At 46.0% G+C, this 21,648-nt stretch overlaps 1 protein-coding gene across 1 annotated transcript; it reads right to left on the reverse strand.

Moving 5' to 3' along the window:
• Window positions 1-1,776: 1,776 nt before the first annotated feature.
• Window positions 1,777-18,514, reverse strand: PLAAT2 (phospholipase A and acyltransferase 2). The gene is made up of 5 exons (XM_003274130.4): window positions 18,470-18,514; window positions 18,127-18,246; window positions 13,652-13,760; window positions 7,422-7,690; window positions 1,777-2,074 (listed from the first exon to the last, which is right to left on the reverse strand). Exons 1-5 carry the CDS (start codon window positions 18,512-18,514, stop codon window positions 1,973-1,975), a joined length of 645 nt encoding a protein of 214 aa, XP_003274178.3. The 3' UTR covers window positions 1,777-1,972.
• Between the last annotated feature and the right edge of the window lie 3,134 nt (window positions 18,515-21,648).

The raw sequence follows: 21,648 nt of genomic DNA on the forward strand, positions 1-21,648 counted from the left end.
CATGCACATATTCCTTCCACAGGCTGTTTTTCAGCTCAGGAAATTTTTAAGAAAACTGATTGGTGCTGGAGAAACAGGAATCCTGGGCTGTGTGTGGTAGGACTCGATTGTCCTTTGTCGTTTATGTCACTCTCAAAGACAGCATCCCTTTTCCCACCCAGGAGTGACAGGACAGCTGGCAGGGCACAGAGAAGCCCTAGTGCTGCCCTCCTGCCTCATGGACAACGAAATGTTTTGCTTATGTTCATCCACCAGAAAGTGCTCTGAAGGTGGTTGGGAACTGAGACAAGCAGGACACAGGAGGAGCAGGAGCAGGGGAGCTCTCAGTGCCACCTGCCCTATTGTCCTCTTTCCTGGGTGGCTTAAAGTCTCCTTTTGGGGTAAGAGAAAATAATTTAAGACATTAGTAGGGAGGGTCTTAGTTCCTGCAAAGATCTACTCAAACCATCAGGAGGTCCCATGGTTGGCCTTGGCCCTTCCTGCAGAGCCCTGACCCTTGGCACTCAAGACACAGGAGAAGAAGGAAGCCATCATGAAAGCACAATGTGGAGGGGCAAGGACCAGGGATAGGGCCCTGGGCTCTGGCTCCATCTCATCAAAGAAAGGGATGTTAAACACAGTTTCTCCTGCCATCTCTGTTTTGGAAAACGTGCCCCAATTGACCACAACAGCTGTTCTGTGTTTACACACTCTGAAGTCAAAATCACTAGCCACATCCTCAGGCTACATGATCTCCATAGTTCCCGGGAGGTGGGCAGTTTTAATACTGTGTGGACGGAAACTAGACTCAGAGTCTAAGCCACTGACCCAAGGTCGCACAGCCACTAAGCGAAGGCTCTGGATTCCCTTCAAGTCAATTTGACCCAAAAGTCAGTTGTTTGGGCCAGGCCACTGGAATGTTCTCTGATGAGACCTGCATGGGCAGTCTCACTCGCTGCCTTGCTTGATATCCCAGGACAGCTCCTGTCTGCCCACTGCAGATTTCATAGGCTCAGGCCTTGGAGCAGCAGCACTCAGTGCAAGCTTGAAGCTGTGGGCAGAAAGGTCAGGAGCTGCTCAGCCCCCCATTCTCTCACTTCCTGTGAAGAAATTGGTGTGACCAAAGATGGCGGATGCACCCCGGAAGCATCCTCCAGGGGGAGACCTGTGCTTCCCTGGGGAGGTGGAGGGAGGCAGGGAGTAAGTGCTCAGGGCAGCCACTTGTCAGGGTGACAGCTATGCTGAGAGCACCTGGAGAATCTACCTGGCTTGCAGACAGCCACCTTCTCACTAGGTCCTCACGTGGTGGAGAGAGCGTGAGCTCTGGTCTCTTCCTTTTCTTTTTTTTTTTCTGAGACAGGGTCTCATTCTGTCGCCCAGGCTGGAGTACAATGGCGTGATCTTGGCTCACTGCAACCTCTGCCTCCTGGGTTCAAGCAATTCTTGTGCCTCAGCCTCCCCAGTAGCTGAGATTACAGGCACCTGCCTCCATGCCTGGCCAATTTTTGTATTTTTAGTAGAGATGGAGTTTCACCACATTGGCCAGGCTTGTCTCGAACTACTGACCTCAGGTGATCCTCTCGCCTTGGCCTCCCAAAGTGCTGAGGTTACAGGCATGAGCCACTGTAGCCGGTCTAGTCTCTTCCTTTTCATATAAGAACACTAATTCCATCCTAGAGGCTGTACCCTCACAACCTAATTACCTCCCAGTGACCCCACCTCCGACACCATCCCACAGGTGAGTTAGAGTTCAACATATGAATTTGGGGTGTGAAAGAAACACAAGCATTCAGTCCATAGCAGAGCCCAATTGTGTCTTTAATGGAATTCATACTAATCTGCATTTCCAAATACATTTTCCTATGCTTTTAACTCCATTAAAATAAAGATTCATGAACACAAAGCAGTAAAATCAGTAAACCAAACTCCACTCCTGCTGGCTAAATAATATTCCTCCGTAAGAATTGGTTGTTATTGGGACAATTTCTTGGATTTATTGCCTTTCCCGCTTGCTTCTGGCCAGCAGGATCCCCACAAGGCTTGCGGCAGCCAGCACGCCTGCTGCCACACCTACTGTCGTGACTGCACCAGTGACCTGCAGCAGAAGAGAAAGGAGAGCACACTCAGCATCAGGGTGGGACCACGATACCTACACCAGGAAACTACAGCTCAGGAAAGACTCATCTGGCCCAGTCCTCTTCATCTGAATCACAGAGGGAACAAATATTGCCTGGGAGAGGGGATGCCAAGAGGTCAGACCACCCAGGAAAGAGAAGTGAAGATGTCTGGTGGGCACAGAATGAATGGAAGAACGAAGCCATAGGCGTGATATACATAGAGTCAAAGGAGGAAAACCAGATGCACCCTGTGGGTATTAAAAGCATAATAGGTCGGGCGCAGTGGCTCACACCTGCAATCCTCACACCTTGGGAGGCTGAGATGGGCCGATGGCTTGAGCCCAGGAGTTCAAGACCAGCCTAGGCAACATGGTGAGACCCCATCTCTACAAAAAAATACAAAAAAAAAAAAAAAAAAAAATAGCTGAGTCCAGGTGGTGCACACCTGTAGTCCCAGCTACTCAGGAGGCTGAGGCAGGAAGATCACTTGAGCCCAGGAGGCGGAGGTTGCAGTGAACCAAGATTGCACCACTGCATTCCAGCTTGGGTGACAGAGTGGGTCCCTGTCTTAAAAAATAATAATAATAATTTAAGCAAAAAGCATAATAAACCCCCAGCAAGGACAGAGGGGCAGTGCCCCAATGTTCTAGGTCAGGGCTGGCTGACTGGGGCCCTTGAGGCAGATATAAAGTTGGGAAATCACCCCTGGGAACTCTCACTACACAGGCTTGAGGGCAGGGAGCTCGCCTGGATTGGTCTCAATGTCCCAGGTGCTGATCCCACTGCCAGGCACAGAGTCGGCACTCATAATTCATCTGCGGAACGAATGCTGGCCCGTGAGGAGCATTGAGGGTGTGCTTTAATGAGTAAGATTGTCTCACTTATGTGCTGGCAGGAAATGGTTCTGCGAAAGGAAGAGGATACTCTGAAAAAAACCACAGAGATGTGAGGCCGACCCCCGAGGGTTGGTGTGCTCGGCACAGCTTTTGGGAGCTAGCCGAGACAGCCTGCTGCGATCCTGTGGGTCCGCCCCTGCCTGGGCCACTGTCTCTGAGAGATCGGCACTGGAGCGACTGGGGGAAACAACACGGGGTTGGGGGTGGGAGTGAAGACTGTGAGAATGGCTGCTTTCTAGATATCAGCACTGTGCTGGGAACTTTCCAGGCCCAGTATTTTTTTAATCTGCCTGCCAACTCTAGGAGGTAGTGATTCTAATTGCTACTTTCCAGAGGAGAAGACTGAGGATGGACAGTGTAAAGAACTCACGCAAAGGCCGGGTGCAGTGGCTCATGCCTGTAATCTCAGCACTTTGGGAGGCTGTGGTGGGCAGATCATCTGAGGTCAGGAGTTCGAGACCGGCCTGGCCAACATGGTGAGACCCCGTCTCTACTAAAAAAACAAAAATTAGCCAGGCATGGTGGCGGGTGCCTATAATCCCAGCCACCTGGGAGGCTGAGGCAGGAGAATTGCTTGAACCCTGGAGGCAGAAGTTGCAGTGAGCCAAGATCACGCCACTGCACTCCAGCGTTGGTGACAGAGTGAGACTATGTCTCAAAAAAAAAAAAAAAGAAAAAGAAAAAGAAAAGAAAAAAAGAACTCACACAAAGCCACACAGCTGACAAGTGACAAGGCTCAGATCTGCCTGACTTCCCAACAGGGGCACTTAAGCCCTTCACAGACAGAGAAGCAAATATTTAAACCAGCGACCAAACAGCAGATTTCTGTGGAGTATCAGTGAATTTGAAGCATGTGAGTGACTGGGGAAAAGAAAGGGAAAAAAAGAACCATTTTATTCAAATACACTCAGAATCGTTTCCAAGTGTCAAAGATAAACAAAGCCAGACATAACTTAAAACAGCAAAAACAGATTTGATTCAGTCTCTACTGACAGCAGGGAAAGAGCTGAGCTCCATTCCAATTTGTGCAGAGGTGACTGACATTTTAAAGGGAGACGGGTGAGGGAGGGCTCAGTAGACTCAGGGAGGTGAAATATTACAAAGGGTTAGTCCCTGAATATGCGATGAGGCCAGCTGTGTCTGCTAGCTGGCAATTATCAAAGTTAGGATTCTACCCTCCCACAGAGACTGGGGACAGAGGCTCTATCCTTCCTGATGATTATATTTCAAAGGACTGGCTCTCAGGTCCTTGAGGAAGACACTTCAGAGTGGTAAGAGATATACAGTCAGCCCTCCATATCCATGGATTCCACATCCATGGATCCAATCAATTGTGGATTGAAAACATTTGGAAAAAAAAATTTTTAAAGAACAATAAAAAATAATACACATTTTAAAAATACAGTATAACTACTTACATAGCATTTACATTGCATTGAGTATTGTGAGTAATTATGAGTGGCTCATGCCTGTAATCCTAGCAGTTTGGGAGGCCAAGGCAGGTGGATCACTTGAGCCCAGGAGTTTGAGACCCGTCTGGGCAATATGGTGAAACCCCATTGCTACAAAAAAGAAATACAAAAATTAGCTGGGTGTGGTGGCGTGTGCCTGTAGTCCCATCTACTCAGGAAGCTGAGGTGGGAGGATCCCCTGAGCCCAGGAAGGTCGAGGCTGCAATGAGCTGAGATCACATTTCAGTGAAGCACCTCTGCACTCCAGCCTGGGTGACAGAGTGAGATGCCGTCTCTAAAATAAAATAAGTACATGGGAGGATGTGCACAGGTTGTATGCAAATATCACACCATTTTATCCAAGGGACTTGAGCATCCATGGATTTTGGTGTCCTCAGGGGCTCCTGGAATCAATCCCTCCCCCACCCATGGATACCAAGAGATGGCTGTATCTATGTTTCAAAGGGACAGAGGAAGGATTCATAATTATAAGTCCTTTTTAATAAACAGTCTAAGAAAGGGTCAGGGTCTTTGTCAGGTGTTGGTTAGAACAAATGGTAAATTCTCCTGGCAGCAGACAGCTTTCTTAGGCAGGCATTTATCGGGGGGCTGGGGTCATCCTACGGACACAGCCTTATTTTGCTAGAAGCAGTGCTAGAGCTTGGTCATCCATTAGAGCAGGGGCTGGATGGCGTTGTTGTGTGCCAAGAGTCCTTCAGCTTTCACAAGTCCGCTTTCTTATAGAGCGAGAGCTAGAGACAGAGAGAGGAGGGTCTTTCCAGACAGAGAGTCAGAAGAAAAGGAAGGAGGGAGAGGAAGAAAGAAAAGCAAGTTAATGGGAGACCTGCAGGAGATGAAGTTCAACAAGAGAGGCTCCAGGACAAGGGACAAACTAAATAAAAGAAAACTGCCTCCCCTGAGTCTTCCCCGTTGGCTTGAGTTCTGACCCCTCAGAAGCACAGCAGAGGGCCAACCACTTCCTAAAATTGAGGTCTTCCAGATTGATTTTGTGGCTTCTGCACAGCCTATAGAAGAGCTTTTAGATGCTAAGGCAGCTCACCCCCAACCCCCTTCCGACACCCCTCCCATCCAGAGATAGGTCTACCCTCCTCAGCTCAACAGAGGGGGGACCCTGTCAACAGGGTCTGAGTACCAGAGCATGTCCCACCATGCCCCAGTGCCCAGCGTGGCCTGGCAGGCTCTCAGTTAATAGTGTGGGCTCTCTCCTGGGGTACTTGTTTCCAGAAGGTGTGGATTTTCCTTGCCCATCTCCCCTTTTTATCACCTGTCCTTCTCCTATCATACAACAGAACAGCTAAATCCTCCCACACCCTGAATCTATGGTGCACAGGCTAAGGTGTAAACACTCCTAGTCACCAGTAAGGGAGGATTCAAGAATGCATTGCTCCTAAACAGAGAGGGCTTCAGAAATGAATAGGCAACCATGTCGAGGCTCCTGCCTCATCTGTCTGCCGCTTTAGAATGAGAATTCTAAAGTGAGATGGTTATCATGCAACTGTGCATTAACACACTCATTTGAATTGAAAAATTGTCAGTTTTTTTCTGAACGTCAAAATAAGCCTGATTAGGCTGATTGGTTTGACAATAACACCTGGCTTGGCTATTTAAACTACACGGAAGACATTTTTCCCTAACTGAATGTGCTAAATGTGCAACTCCAAGATTGTGAAGAAAAGATGTACACAAATATGTAATATGCAATATACCAAAATCCATCCTTTCCTTTACAAATTTTTTACATTTATGATTTTTTTAAAGTGTTTGATGTCATCTAAGAATGTATGAGGGGATATGTGGTTTTTTAAGTTATCTTGGACTGGATGTGGTGGCTCACGCCTGTAATCCCAAGGGAGGCCAAGTCAAGCAGATGGCTTGAGCCCAGGAGTTCGAGACCCGCCTGGACAACATGGCAAAACCTCGTCTCTACAGAAAAATACAAAAATTAGCCAGGCATAGTGGCACATTCCTGTAGTCCCAGCCGCTCAGGAGACTGAGATGGGAGGATTGCTTGAGCCCAGGAGGTCAACGCTGCAGTGAGCCATGATCAAACTCCACGTGATATACTGCAGTCTGGGTGACAGAGTGAGACTCTGTATCAAAAAAAAAAAAGTTTATGAGACCCTGTATCCAAAAGTTGGCCAACTATGGCCCATGGGTCAAATCCAACCTGTGAACTATTTTTGTAAAAAATAAATAATACACTTATAGGAAGACAGTCTCGCCTGTTCATTTATATATTTTCTGTGGCTGCTTTTGTGGTGCAAAGCTATGGCAGCAGGGTAATAAGACAGAGACCACCTGGCCCACAAAATCTAAGATATTTACTATCTGGCCCTTTACAGAAAAAAATTGCCCAACATGACCTGGGCTTTTCCCCTTCCTGGTTCACGCTGTTCCCTCTGCCTACACTCCTTATTGCCCCCGTTCCCTGGTAATCTCCAGCTCATTTTCTTTCAGATTAATCAAAATAATTAAATCAGGCTGGGCTCGGGTGTTACCTCTTCTACAAAGCCTTCCTTGATCAGGGCCCTTGGAGAGAACACATGTAGGTTTAACTCCCCTGCTCTTCACCATGGCTGACATGGACTAGAGACTCAATAACTAGGAGTTTAATGAATTTGGACAAGTTACTTAAGCACGGTGAGCCTCAGTTTCCCCATCTGTAAAGTGGGAATCATAAAGCCTGCCTCTAGGGCTGTGGAGGGCTGTTTCAGGCTGTGACTCCCTTCTGTGGCCACCCCCCAACCCACTGCACTGGTCTACATTGCCAACTTGCCTATCTCCCCACCCTTGTCCCCACCCCAAATGTGACACCCTCAAGGACAAGGGTTTCATATCTGCTATTTTGTCTTGCTCATGTCTATTTCCATCCCACCCTGGCCCCAGCAGGGACCCAGCCTCTGGCAGCTGAGGGAGTGGCCTGGCTCCTGGGAAGGAAACGCAGGCTGAGGACGCACCTGGTCACTGCGGGAGACGCCATAGCGCAGATGGTTCACGAAGTGCTCGCAGTTGTCACTGGTCAGCGAATAAGGCAACTCCTGCCCCACCAACTCCTCTGCCCGCTTGACGATTTTGTTGGAAGGCAGTGGTGTGTATCTGCCATCATGTTTGTTATTGACCCTGTAGTTGTCTCTCCCAGCCACCACAGACAGCAGTTCCTTCTTCACTATGGCTTTGTTGGTCAGGGCAGACAGTACACTGGCCGCACCAGCTCCAGCAATTTCACCTGTGCAAACAGTGAGTTCAGTCCTGGGCAGGGCCTGGGGGGGCTCAGAGCTGGAAGCCAAGCAGCCTCAGGGCCCCGAGCACCGTCAAGAAGGAGGAGCTGTGGAAGGACTTGTCCATCCTACCTGGCCTCAAACTTGAAAACAGGGAAGACTGGATGACTTTGGAGAAGGTCCCTAGGCTCTGGTTTCCTCATTTCTAAAGTAAATAACCTGAGCTCTAAAGGACCACGTGAGTTCAGATATACCTGAAAGAGTCAACAGTCAAGGCAGAGTGGTACAGGGCAAAGAGAGGAGGCCGAAGAGCCCCAGGCCATAGTCCCAACTGCCTCTCACTAGCTTGTGGCTTAGAAAAAGTCACTCCAGGCCAGGTGCCTGTAATCTCAGCACTTTTGAAGGCCAAGGCAGGAGGAACACGTGAGGCCAGGAGTTGCAGACCAGCTTGCACAATATGCTAAAACTCCTGTCTCTAAAAATAAAAATTAAAAAATTAGCTGGGCAGCACATACCTGTAATTCTAGCTACTCCAGGGGTGAGGCTGGAGGATTGCTTTAGCGCAGAAATTACAGGCTGCAGTGAGCTGTGATTGTGCCGCTACGCTCCAGCCTGGGCAGCAGAGTGACACCTTGTCTCCAAAAAGGTAAAGAAAAGAAAATGTCACTCCATTGCCCTGAGCCAGTGCTGTGAGAGCTCCAGCAGGTGAGGGTGGCATTTTGAAGCAGTAGGAAAGGAAACAGCTGAACAAGACAGAAGCCTGTCCCGGGAATCCAGGGTCCCCAGGTCCTGGCCGTGGCTCTCTTGCCGTGTGTCTTCAGAAAAAGCCCTTCTCATCTTGGGACCCTGGTTTCATCATTTTCAAATTAGAGGAACTAGGCCAGGGGATGTCCATGCCCTCCAGCTTTAAATTCTCCAATTGGCCTCTAAAGGGGACCCCAGACTCCCGGGAAGCTGAAATGAAACAGTGGCCAAGTGACAGTACCCAGAACCCTCAGGGAGGGCCTGATGGACCCAGGAGTCTACAATGGACCCTGCTAGAAGCAGCCCAGCTTAGAGAAAGCCTGTTGTAATGTCAGTTTCTGAACAGCCAGTTTATCTAATGGCCAGCTTCTAAACTTACGTGTGCATTCACACTTTCCTTTCCTGATTTTTATTTTATTTTCCAAAGGACATTTAAACAAATGTCTTGGTCCCAGCTCACTCCAGCTACAGGAGCAGGAATGGGAACCAGAGAGACCCTCTGCCAAGGAGAAAAACAGAGGAGTCAGCACCCAGTCTTGCCTGGATGGACTGCAGATCCTAAAAAGAAGGGGAGCTGAGGAAACAAGATTAATACAGGTATAAAAATATGTCACCAATAATTTATTCTTTTTCATGAGAAAAATACACTGTCTCCTCCATCTCCACCCCTTTGTATCCCCTAACCTGATGTCTCCCCTTCTTGGCTTCTAAGATTCTGTTTTCTGCCCCATAGTTTTCCTATCTCTGCCCCTAGTCTTCCAACATCTCACCTCCTATTTCCACCCGTCGGTCTCCCCCATGCCCCTCTCTTTCCCCTCTTCCTCTCACTCTCCTATTCCTGCCCCTCAGTCTCTCAGTTCTGGGATGGGGTTCTTCCTTCTCCCTAATAGATAGCGCCCTTTCCTGTATTGCTGGTGAAGTACTTTGGACAACAATTCACCAGTTTCTTATTAAACTAAATATTCACTTACCGTATGACCCTACAATCCCACTCCTAGGTATATACCCAGAAGAAATAAAAATCTGTGTTCACACATACGAAAAAAAACCCTGCATGGGAATATTTATAGTGGCTCTAATGATTATTGTAAAGAACTGAAAATCACCCAAATGTCATTCAACTGGTGGATGAATAAATAAATGGCAGTAAATCCATACAATGGAATACTATTTAGCAATAAAAAGGAACAAAGTACTAACACATGCTACAACACACATCAACCTCAAATGCATTAAGTTAAAGTAACTGGACACAAAAGGCTACATTCTGTATGGTTTCAGTTATATGACATTCTGGAAAAGGCAAAACTATAGGGACAGAGAAAAGACCATAGCCTGCCAGGAGCTGGAGCTGTGAGCATATATATGGGGGTTGACAACAAAGGGGCATGGGAGAATTTTAGGGGGATGAGGTGTAGTGTCCCCCAATTTTCCCCCACTTTCTTTGTTTGTCCTGACTGAGTAATACAGAATGCCTTGACACTCTGTGACCCAGCTAGCTGCGTGTTGCCCTCTGCAGGCTTGAACCCAAGCTGGAGCCTTTAACATTCATTCCCAGGCACTGATAAAGTTGTTGAGGTTGTTGCATGAAACACTGAAAGAGCAAATGTGTTGCTAAGCACATAGAAACTAGCCCCAGCTTTGAACCAAATTCTTTAAACCCTCGTGTAAACCACATAACCCAACCACCTTGTTCCAGACATTCCTGGGAAGAACATCTACTGTCTTGCTGTCCAATGAGAGGACACTTCAGCCCTCTGCATATAAGTTACCCTAATAAATGCTTTGGACTGATCAGCCTGGCATTTAGTGCTTCTTTCTTTGGAATCCGAACTGGCCCCATCTCAGGATTTCTGGGGACAGTCCCCTGAAGAAACTCCCCTGACACCACTTTTGGGGCCACTCCAACCATGGGTTCAGCTAAACAGAGAATATTAGGGAATTATTCTATAACTAGATTATGGTGATTATGGTGATGGTTACATAGTCATGTGCATTTGTCAAAACTCATAGAATTGCATACTAAAAAGGATAAATTTTACTATTTGTAAATTATTCTTAAATAAGTCTAATTTTTTTAAAACTAAACACATGCACACAGTTAAAGAGAAAATTTCCCCAAAATGCTAGCTGTAACCATAAACAAAACTCAAGCTATCCTTATGTCAACATTGTGGACTTATGCTCTGCTTTCTTTAGCATCCCAGTAGACAGAGAAAGTCAGTATTTTTTTAATTTTACTTGGAGAAGTCAACAGTGTACTTGGATAGTATTACTGAGGCTCCCATATACTTTTCACAAGTTTTACATAAAAATTTAAAACCCCTGAAATTTCCCAGAAATGCAATATGTAGATGATTTGTTTCTGTGTTCCTCATCTAAAGAGGACTCAGAAATTTACTCAATATATCTCTTATAACAACTAGCTCATAAGGGGTATAAGATCTTTCAAGATAAGCTTCAACTTTCATAAGAGATGGTTCATTATCTAGGTCATAATTTAGCTAAAAAAGGAATATTTCTGTGCCCAAAAAGAATAAATAATATCCAAAATTATCCTTGACCTGTAACAGAAAGACAACTTAGAGATTCCTCAGGCTTGCAGGATATTGCAAGTCCTGGGGCCCAAATTATTCTCTATTGGCCTCTCCACTCTCTTTTTTTGTGTGTATGCCAGAAGGCTTGTGGAGAGTATTAACAGTAGGCTGTTCAGTAATAGTGACACACTGGGAACACCCCTGATATGGTTTGGCGTGTCCCCACCCAAAATCTTATCTTCAATTGTAATCCCCATATGTTAAGGGCGGGACCAGGTAGAGGTAATAGGATCATGTGGGTGGTTTCCCTCATGCTGTTCTAATGATAGTAAGTGAATCTCATGAGATCTGATGGTTTGTTTTGTTTTGTTTGAGACAGAGTCTCACTCTGTCACCCAGGCTGGAGTGCAGTGGTTCAATCTTGGCTTACTGCAACCTCTGCCTCCCAGGTTCAAGTGATTCTCATGACTCAGCCTCCCAAGTAGCTGGGATTACAGGCATGCACCACCACACCGAGCTAATTTTTGAATTTTTTTTTAGTAGAGATGGGGTTTTGCCATGTTGGCCAGGCTGGTCCTGAACTCCTGACCTCAAGTGATCCACCCACCTCAGTCTCCCAAAGTGCTGAGATTATAGGCATGAACCACTCTGCCCAGCCATCTTCACTCTATTAACTAACCAAAAATAGCACTGAGGAACTTCTTCCATGGAAAATAAAACATGAGAAGACCTTTACTGAACTTAAACGGGCTTTACAGAATCCTTTCACACTAGGACTCCCCAACTATTCTAAGCCCTCTACATGTTTGTCTGTGAATGGAACAATCAGGCTTTTCTCACCCAAAAACATAGAGCAAAAAGTAGACCTATAGCCTATTATAGCCTGTAATTGGACCTAGTAACCAGGGCATATCCAAATTGTTTAAAGGCACATGTCAACATGACCTCACAGTTTCACCACTCAGATACAAATAAGTAAGCTTATGCAGCACTGCTACCTTAAAAGTATGTAAGTCTCTAGTCAATTACAACAGAAAACAATGTACTTCTTCATTTATATAACTATAAACTGAGCTATCATTGCTGTGAGCCAAGCTTCTTGTTATTTTAGTTCAAAGTCTCTGGATTCAAGAACTGTTCTTTTGTATATGCAACAAGCCTTTAAAATTTCTCTAGCTTGATTTGATTTCATTTATATACACATCTATACATAGACATATATGTGTATATATACATATATAAGTATCAGTATTTCTACAACTCTTGAAAAGAGTCGCATATATATCTACATATATACATGCTCTGAGTTTCACTTCCCCTGTGACTCAGCCCAAGTCTGTATGTGTACATATACATATCTTCCTATTAGTCATATTGATAATACGTGTTATGCACTGTATTCTCTCAAGAGTCTTAAATGTTTGTCAGCAGCCACTGACTCATCATGACAATCTCTATAAGAATTATATCTGGGCCGGACGCAGAGGTTCACACCTGTAATCCCCACACTTTGGGAGGCTGAGGTGGGTGGATCACAAGGTCAAGAGATGGAGACCATGCTGGCCAAAATGGTGAAACCCCGTCTCTACTAAAAATACAAAAAATTAGCTGGGAGTGGTGGCGGGCACCTGGAGTCCCAGCTACTCGGGAGGCTGAGGCAGGAGAATCACTTGAATCCAGGAGGCAGAGGTTGCAGTGAGCCGAGATTGCACCACTGCACTCTAGCCTGGTGACAGAGCAAGACTCTGTCTCAAAAAGAAAAAAAAAAAAAAAGAGTTAAATCTGTATGTGTACATATACACACACAAACTTGGGCTGGATCACAGGGAAAGTGAAACTCAGAACATCTATATATGTAGATATATATACATCTATACACATGTATATATATACATCTATATATGTAGATAGATATACATCTATGTGTGTATATATAGATGTGTATATATACATCTGCTGTACAACTATTTTAATGGCTGTATAGCATTCCATTATATACAGGTATATCTATTTTACTTGACCAACCCCCTGCTGTCTTGCACTTGAGTAGTTTCCAGTATTTTGGCATTTTCTTTGATGCCATGATGCTTCAGATGGAAAGGGAGGTTGCTTTAGTCCCTGGCCAGGCCTTGCACCAGTGCTTTCCTGTACCTTCCTTCATTTCATCCCTCCATGAGGTAGGATATAGGGATTCTCATCCCCACTCTGTAGAAGGTACAGCTGAACTTAGTGATGTGAAGCCGCATGCTCAAGGCACACAGTCTGTAAGCAGAGGAGCCACGATTCCAAACTGGTTCTGTTGAGTTGGGAGGCCTACGCACTCCTTCCATTATACTATGTGCTCAGTTGTACGCTATCTGAAGGAAGCAACTGCTTCTTACTCTTGCTTGTACCTCCAGAACAACAAATACATAGGAGATCCCATGGAGGGATGCTCACCAAGTACAATGAGTTGGTTCAGACTGAACCCCACTCTATAATGGAATAAAAGTCAATAGTCTCTCCACCAATCTACTGCAAAAGAAGAATAGCAGTTGCTACATCTAGCAGGAAAAAGCACAATTCATTCAGCATTATGTATTGAGTGCCTACTCTGCTAGACCCTGAAGTGAGGACAAGCACGTAATTGTGCATCTCTTCACATTCTTGATCTCAACGCTTGTGCTTAAAAAGAGAACCCATCCTTACTTGGGGGAGCCAGATGGACCACATAGCCATCTCCCACGTAGATGGCCCAGTGCTCATAGCCAAAGCGAGAAATCTCAATCAGGTCTCCAAGTCTCAGTCTTGGTCCGGCCTGCAACAGAAAAACCAGAAACAGGCAGAGGTGAGCCATCTGCAGGAAACATTCTAGGGCCTGACCTGCAAGGAGCCCCAGCTCAGCCTGCAGATTCCCTGTGCTCATCACCTGCAGGAAACAGGAAAGAGGGAGCCCTCCTCACATGTGTAGGAAGCACTTCCATTTCCTGGGGCTGCAGGACTGAAAAGGTGCTCTTCAGGGGACAAGGAGGAGATGAAGAGAGTATCTTTGAGGGAGATTTTCATGAATGTGCAGCACAGGAGTGTGATGGAGTGATGTGCCCCGGCTGAGTGTGAGTGCATTTTATGCACGGAGTATGTTTTTGTCAGCTAGTGACTGCATGATTCCGAAGGAAGCCTAAAATGCCTCTTTAAGGGCTGCCATGAGCCTGAGCCCAAGTGATTCCTACAAGTTCTAGAGCTCTGACTTGCAACGCCTAACATGTCAGAGGCAGGCGGACACTTGACCCACATTACACACCACTCCTTTGGGTGAAAACTATCATTACCCCCACTTGACAATGAGCACATGGAGTCTCAGGAAGGTTAGGTAACTTGCCTAATAAGTAGAAGAGCAGGAATGAAGGGTAGGGCTGAATGTTTCCAACATTAATGCCTTTAACCATCCCAGAATGTCCTAGGCAAGCCCAGGGCAGCTGAAGTCTGAGCTCAGGCTAAAATTAAAGCAAGGGATGGCAGGGTGTGGTTGGAGTTGGTGGTAGGGCAGTGCCCCTCTGGAGGGTGCATGGGTGTGAGGAATGTTGCCCTGGCCACACCCAGAATGGGAGACAGCCCTTGCCACATAAGTGCTGTTTCCGGTATGCTCTGGTGCCACCCCTCCTCCCCCTATCTCAGCTAAGCCAGGCCACAAAGGAGTTGAACTGCTGCTGAGGGTGGTGAGAGTGCCAACCAACTCAAAGTCTGGTGGGGAGCTATAGTTAAAAGTAAAGCCTTTTATTTGAAGTAACTTGGATGGAATTGGAGATCATTATTCTAAGTGAAGTAACTCAGGAATGGAAAACCAAACATCCCATGTTCTCACTCGTAAGTGGGAGCTAAGCTATGAGGATGCAAAGGCATAAGAATCATACAACGGACTCTGGGGACTCAGGGAAAAGGGTGGGAGTGGGTGAGGAATAAAAGACTACACACTGGGGCTGGGTATGGTGGCTCACACCTATAATCCCAGCACTTTGGGAGGCCGAGGTGGGTGGATCGTCTGAGGTCAGAAGTTCGAGACCAGCCTGGCCAACATGGGGAAACCCCATCTCTACTAAAAATACTAAAATTAGCTGGGTATAGTGGCAGGCGCCTGTAATCCCACCCACTTGGGAGGCCGAGGCATGAGAATTGCTTGAACCCGGGAGGCAGGTGTTGCAGTGAACAGAGATTGTGCCACTGCACTCCAGCGTGGGCGACAGAGTGAGACTCCATCTCAAAAAAAAAAAAAAAAAAAGACTACACATTGGGTACCGAGTACACTGCTGAGATGATAGGTGCACCAAAATCTCAGAAATCACCACTAAAAACTCATTTATGTAACCAAATACCACATGTTCCCCCCACCCAGAACCTTGAAATTTAAAAAAAAGTAAAGTCTTTGACTAGAGGGGTCAAGAGTCAACTTGACCAAATAAGGGACAATTTGAGCATCAAAACATAATAATAATAATAACTGTACACAAACTGAAACACATCAAATATGTTAAAACCCACGTGTTCATAAGGATATTTTTTAAAAACACTAGGCATCTTTGGAGGATGGAAAATAATTACCATATTATTCCAAAAGCTGGTAAATAAAGGAAAAGATTCAAGCATTTCCTAACTGAATTGTCCTCAGGGAATGCAATTTAAAACTACAACAAACCCCAAAGCTACAAACCTATACTTGTAAGGTAGCCATGATGTATGCAAAAACAGAAAAATATTTGGAAGAATACCCACCAGGCTGTACAGAGGGGAAAGGCTGTACAGATGGGAAGGATGGTCAAAGGGGACATTAGTTTTTATGCTAATAGTTTTGGTTTTTGGCTTTTGACTCTTTTTGAGACATGATCTCACTTTGTCACCCAGGCTGGTGTGCAGTGGCATTATCACAGCTCACTGCAGGAAGCCTCAACCTCCCCAGCTCAAGTGATCCTCCCACCTCAGCCTCCCGAGAAGCTAGGACTATAAGCACATACCATTATCCCTGGCTAATTTTACTGTTTTTTGTAGAGATGGGATCTCAATATGTTGCCCAGGCTAGAGTTTTGGTTTTTCAAACAAAGTGAATGTGTTCACATATTCCTCATGGAATTAAATACATTCTTTCTTTTTTAAGTTGAAGCTTTAGAGTCAGACCCTCCTAAGTTCGAATTCCCTCTCTGACTTTTGGGTAGACCCCTCTCTAATACTTACCAGAATATCATTCCTCCTATCTGTGAAGTTGGCAGTAATTATGCCTACTTCATAGGATTGCTTATTAACTACCTGGTGTGGATTAAATAAAAGTGTTTAGCATGGTGTCTGGACCACTGAGCACTTGGGAAATGTGGCTGCTATTGGGCCTGAAGGAAGAAGGAACCTAAGAAGGAATTGGAGGCAAGAAGGGAAAGTAGAGGGACTGGCCCTGCCTGGAGGCGAGGGAGACAGAGCCCTTTCTGACAGCCCCCATTTCCACCCACACAGCTGGAGCCCTTTCCCTGGACCCTCCCTCGCCAGCTCATCCCACCCACTGAGGATGATGTGACAGAGGAGGTGGCCTGTGCGGTAAACCAAGTGCTGCTCTCCCTGAACCCACCATTCCTGCCTTCAGGAGGCTTAGCAGAGCCACTGGGAGTGTGGCCACAGGAGGGCTTGGAAAAGCATAAACCCAAACTTTGGCCGCAGTGGAACCAGACCCCATGCAGCAGCTGAGGCTGGGGAGCCTCCAGGGTCATAACCCAGCGCCATGGTTCCTTCCCACAGTGTCTGAGAGAGCCAGACCCCCAGAACTCAGCATGTGCCCATGTGCCCTCCATGCCAGAGCTGTAGACCAACAAGGAGAACACACATAATCACCACTAACAGAGTGGTTGTTCCTCAAATCAAAGCTTTAAAATGCTTTCTGGGGACTTACCAAAGCCATCCTTCCTTCAAGATGATGTCTTGTGTGTTGCTGACTCTGTGTCCAGCCTTAAATTAGCTCTGAGTTTCACTTTCCCTGTGACCCAGCCCATATACAACTATTTCAGAACGTAGGCCAGGTGCGGTGGCTCACACCTGTAATCCCAGCACTTTGGCCGAGGCGGGAGGATCACAAGGTCAGGAGATCGAGACCATCCTGACTAACACGGTGAAACACCATCTCTCCTAAAAAATAGAAAAAATTAGCCGGGCGTGGTGGTGGGTGCCTGTAGTCCCAGCTACTCGGGAGGCTGAGGCAGGAGAATGGCATGAACCTGGGAGGCAGACCTTGCAGTGAGCAGAGATCGTGCCACTGCACTCTAGCCTGGGTGACAGGGTGAGACTCAGTCAAAAAAATAAGACAAAAAACAAAAAACAAACAGAACATAGATCAAGGTTCATGTAAAATTTTCCCTGTCTTCAAACAGGGGCAGAGCACATATCAAGTAGGCAAGGCGGCATGAAAATCAGCCAGACAGAAGAGGAATCAGAGCTCAGGATATAGATTGAGAAGGACTTAGCGGCAGTGTGGTCAGGGGCACAGCTGACAATCACCAAGTTTCAGGTGGAACAAGCAAGATCCAGTGGTTGTGGGGGCAAGGGAGGATATAGAGATGGAGACCATGGGGGAAAATTTCAAAAAGGAAAGAGGAGCCCCAGAGAGACTGAGATTCACACCTCCAAATTGGGAATGATGGTTGCCAGGACAGGCAAACATTTCCACCAACCTCAAATCCCATGGCCCTAGACAAATTGTATTATTGGAGGCACATTCATCTACCTGGAAACAGAGTGAGCCTGCTTGGACAGCAGTATAGAAACCACTCTCCCCTTTCTGCCTCTCACCCACAGTTCAGAAACACTCATTCCACACCAAATGGAAACCAAAACCCAGTACTGGGTGTGTAGAGGTTGCTTCTTTGAGGCACCTGCATGCTTATCTCACCCAAGCTCCAAATAAGTATCTCTTCTGTCATCTACATATAGTTGTCCGGTCCTGAGCAAACTGGACAGGAAGGGGTGGGTGGGGCTGGGGGGAGCTGAGCATCCTCACTGTGAGGCATGGGGGCAAGGACCAATAACTTACTCTCTTCAGGCTATAAACAAACAAACAAAGCACTTTAGTGTGGGGATGCAGATGGACTGGAGCCAGAACTGGAAATCTTTTTGGGAGCCACAGCACCTCTGCATGACCAGCTACTCCCTCAGCTCACGTGGTCACGTGGTCTTGCTCCATGGAGACGGCCTCTCTCAGCACCTCCACTCCATTCTCCTCTGGGTTGCAGTGGGACAATCTTCAAAGTATTCCTTCTGGAGGGAGACAGTGGGGTTGGCTTGGCTAATTATCTCCTGCCCCATTGTCCAGAGCCCTCTGGGCCAGTCCCACCCAGGCTTGCTGATCATCTTTTTAGGGGCTGAGCTCCAGTCCGGCAATCTCAGTTCGTCCTATGCCTGCCCTCCCCTTGCAACCACATCACACCCCTGTTTCCCTGGGCAGGAGGACTTCCACCTGCTGTCCGCTGAAGGGATCTCAGGTGGGTTGGCACAATGACCAACCAGACCATGCAGGGCGGAGCTGGGGAGGAACATCACTGTACTCATGCTGGGGCTTGTGGCTTTTCACCGAATCCAAGCTGTTCAGAGTGTCAGGAAATTATGTCCAGGAGCTATAGGAAAGGAGAGTCTGCAAATCAAGGGCCGGTGGACTGAGAATTCTCTGTCTCCCTACTGTTCATGCTGAGCAGGAAAGGTGACAAAGTTCTACTGACACAGAACAGGGTAGGGCAGGCCACACCCAACCTGCTGGTGAGCTCTAGGCCTACAGCCTGGAATACTTACATTTTTGTTCACAATACGCTCTCTATATTTGTTTAATTGTATAAAAGGCTATAAAAGGAAAGATAAGCCTCCATTCTCCCCACCTCCAGCCTCCAGCCTCCAGCAACCCAGTTCCCCTTTCTAGAGGCAATGTTATCTTTCTATGTATATGCCAGGAATATCTTGGGCTACATATAATTTTAATGGGCTTTGGCCGGGCACAGTGGCTGATGCCTGTAATCTCAGCACTTTTGGAGGCCAAGGTGCGTGAATCACTTGAGGTCAGAAGTTCAAGATCAGCCTAGCCAACGTGGCAAACCCCATCTCTACTAAAAATACAAAAAATTAGCCGGGCTTGGTGGCACGCACCTGTAGTCCCAGCTGCTCGGGAAGCTGAGGCACGAGAATCACTTGAACCTGGGAGGCAGAGGTTGCAGTGAGCCAAGATCATGCCACTGCCCTCCAGCCTGGGTTACAGAGAGAGACTATGTCTCATAAATAAATAAATAAATAAATAAAGGATTTTATTAAATCTTATATCCATATAGAAGAATAATTGCAACGTAAGTATAAAACACTAGAAATAATAACAAAACAAGTACCAATAAACCTAGTTGAAGAAATAGAAAATAACCAGTTTCTTAAATAAGCCCTGTGTCCCACAAAAACCTGTCCACAGATGTTCATAGCAGCCGTGGTGGTTAATTTGACGTGTCAATCTGACAGGGCCATGGGGTGCCCAGATGCTGTGTGATTTCTGGGCATGTCTGTGAGGTGCTTCCAGATGAGATCAGCATTTGAATTGGTGGAATGGGTAAAGCAGATGACCCTCCCTTATGTGAGTGGGGAGCATCAATCTGTTGAGGGCCTGAATAGAACAAAGCTAGAGGAATGAGGAATTCATCCCCTTTTTGTCTGCCTCACTGCTTGTGTTGAGACAGCTCACTTCATCTTCTGCCCTCATACTGGGATTTGCACTATCGGCTCCCTGGATTCCCAGGTCTTTTGACGCAGACGGAATGATACCACTGCCTTTCCTGAGTCTCCAGGGTCTCTAGCCTGCAAACAGCAGATGGTGGGACTTCTCAGCCTCCGTGATTGCTGCAGGAGCTAATTTTTTGTAAGAAATCTTGATGAGGCCGGGCATGGTGGCTCACGCCTGTAATCCCAGCACTTTGGGAGGCCGAGGCGGGCGGATCACGAGGTCAGGAGATTGAGGCCATCCTGGCTAACTCGGTGAAACCCCGTCTCTACTAAAAAATACAAAAAAAAAGAAAATTAGCCGAGCGTGGTGGCCGGCACCTGTAGTTCCACCTACTCCGGAGGCTGAGGCAGGAGAATGGCGTGAACCCGGGAGGCGGGGCTTGAAGTGAGCAAAGATGGCGCCACTGCACTCCAGCCTGGGCAGCAGAGCGAGACTCCATCTCAAAAAAAAAAAAAAAAAAAAAAAAAGAAATCTTGATAGATAGATAACCTCCCATTTGTTCTGTTTCTCTGAAGAACCCTGACTAATACTCAGCATTATTCATAATTGCCAAAAGGTGACACACCCAAATGTTCATCAACTGACGAATAACAAAATATGGTATATTTGTATGATGTAATATTATTCAGCCATAAAAAAGAAGTACTGATACATGCTAAAATATAGAGGAAGCTTGAAAACATGATAAGTGAAAGAAGCTGGTCACAAAAGCCATATAGTATATGATTCCATTTATTTGAACTGTCAAGAATGGGAAAACACACAGAGACATAAAGTAAATTCATGATTGTAATGATTATTTAGGGATGGAAGGGCTAGGGGATTCAGGTTCAGTATTTCTTTTTAGGTGATGAGAAGGTTTTAAAGTTGATTGTGGTAATGGTTTCATAACTGTGAATATGCTAAAGGGCATTGAATTATATACTTTAGTAAGTGAACTATATGGTACTGAGGCAGGATAGATAGTCAAGGAGATGACCACGTCCTTGGGACATGGCAACCACACTGTCAACAGCACAATGAGCCCTGTAACCATGTTTATTGGGACACAGCAACCGCACCAACAACACAACAAACCTCAGCACTCACATTGTAATCAAGCTCATCCAAGCAGAACTACCTTCACTGGGGACTTTCCCCTGTAGAGAACATGTGCATTTTCACTTTGCTTGTCCTCAGAATGACCCTTTGCTCATTATAATAGTAAAAAACACACCCCTGGGTAGAGATTTAAGACGGTAATGAGACATGAAATGTATGAACAAGCATGTACAGCAACTGCTCATGTGCACCCAGAGGACCACCCAGAACATGCTTACTAGGAACACACCTCTTCCCACCCCCTATGAATAATCATGTAAGACTCTCATAAAGAGAGTTCCCTTCAGAGCCAGTCTTTGCTGACTCACTCTTGATTAGCCCACTCTGACTTATCTTTCAGAGTGTACCTTTCAGAGTGTATCTTTCAGAGTTTTATCTTTGCACTACTTTCAGCTGTTTCTTTTTACACTCACCTTTCAGAGTGTTCTTTCTCTTTTGCAATAAATTGCTTTCTGTTGTTCCTCTACAATTGTGTCTCTTGTTAAAATTATTTTAACCAAGAAGACAAGAACAGAGGTGTCACAATCACCGTCAACAGTCTATAAATTATACCTCAATGAAGCTATTAGCAAAAAAATTAACCCTGTGTTCCTCTTCCTCCTAATGCAGTTGTAGCCACTCTCCTGAATTTTGTCTCTATTGTCCTATTGATTTTTAAATTTTTATATAAACACATCCCTTAATAATATATAAATGTAATCCTTAACAATATACATTTAGTTTATAATTTTTAAAGTTTGTAAACGTAGAATCAAACATCAAGCATTCCATAACAATTTTTTTGGTTCAATATTAGGTTTCATACCCATGTTGATTGGCCATAGCTATTCAT

Source organism: Nomascus leucogenys, chromosome 4, assembly GCF_006542625.1.
Source record: "Nomascus leucogenys isolate Asia chromosome 4, Asia_NLE_v1, whole genome shotgun sequence".
Taxonomy (NCBI): domain Eukaryota; kingdom Metazoa; phylum Chordata; class Mammalia; order Primates; family Hylobatidae; genus Nomascus; species Nomascus leucogenys.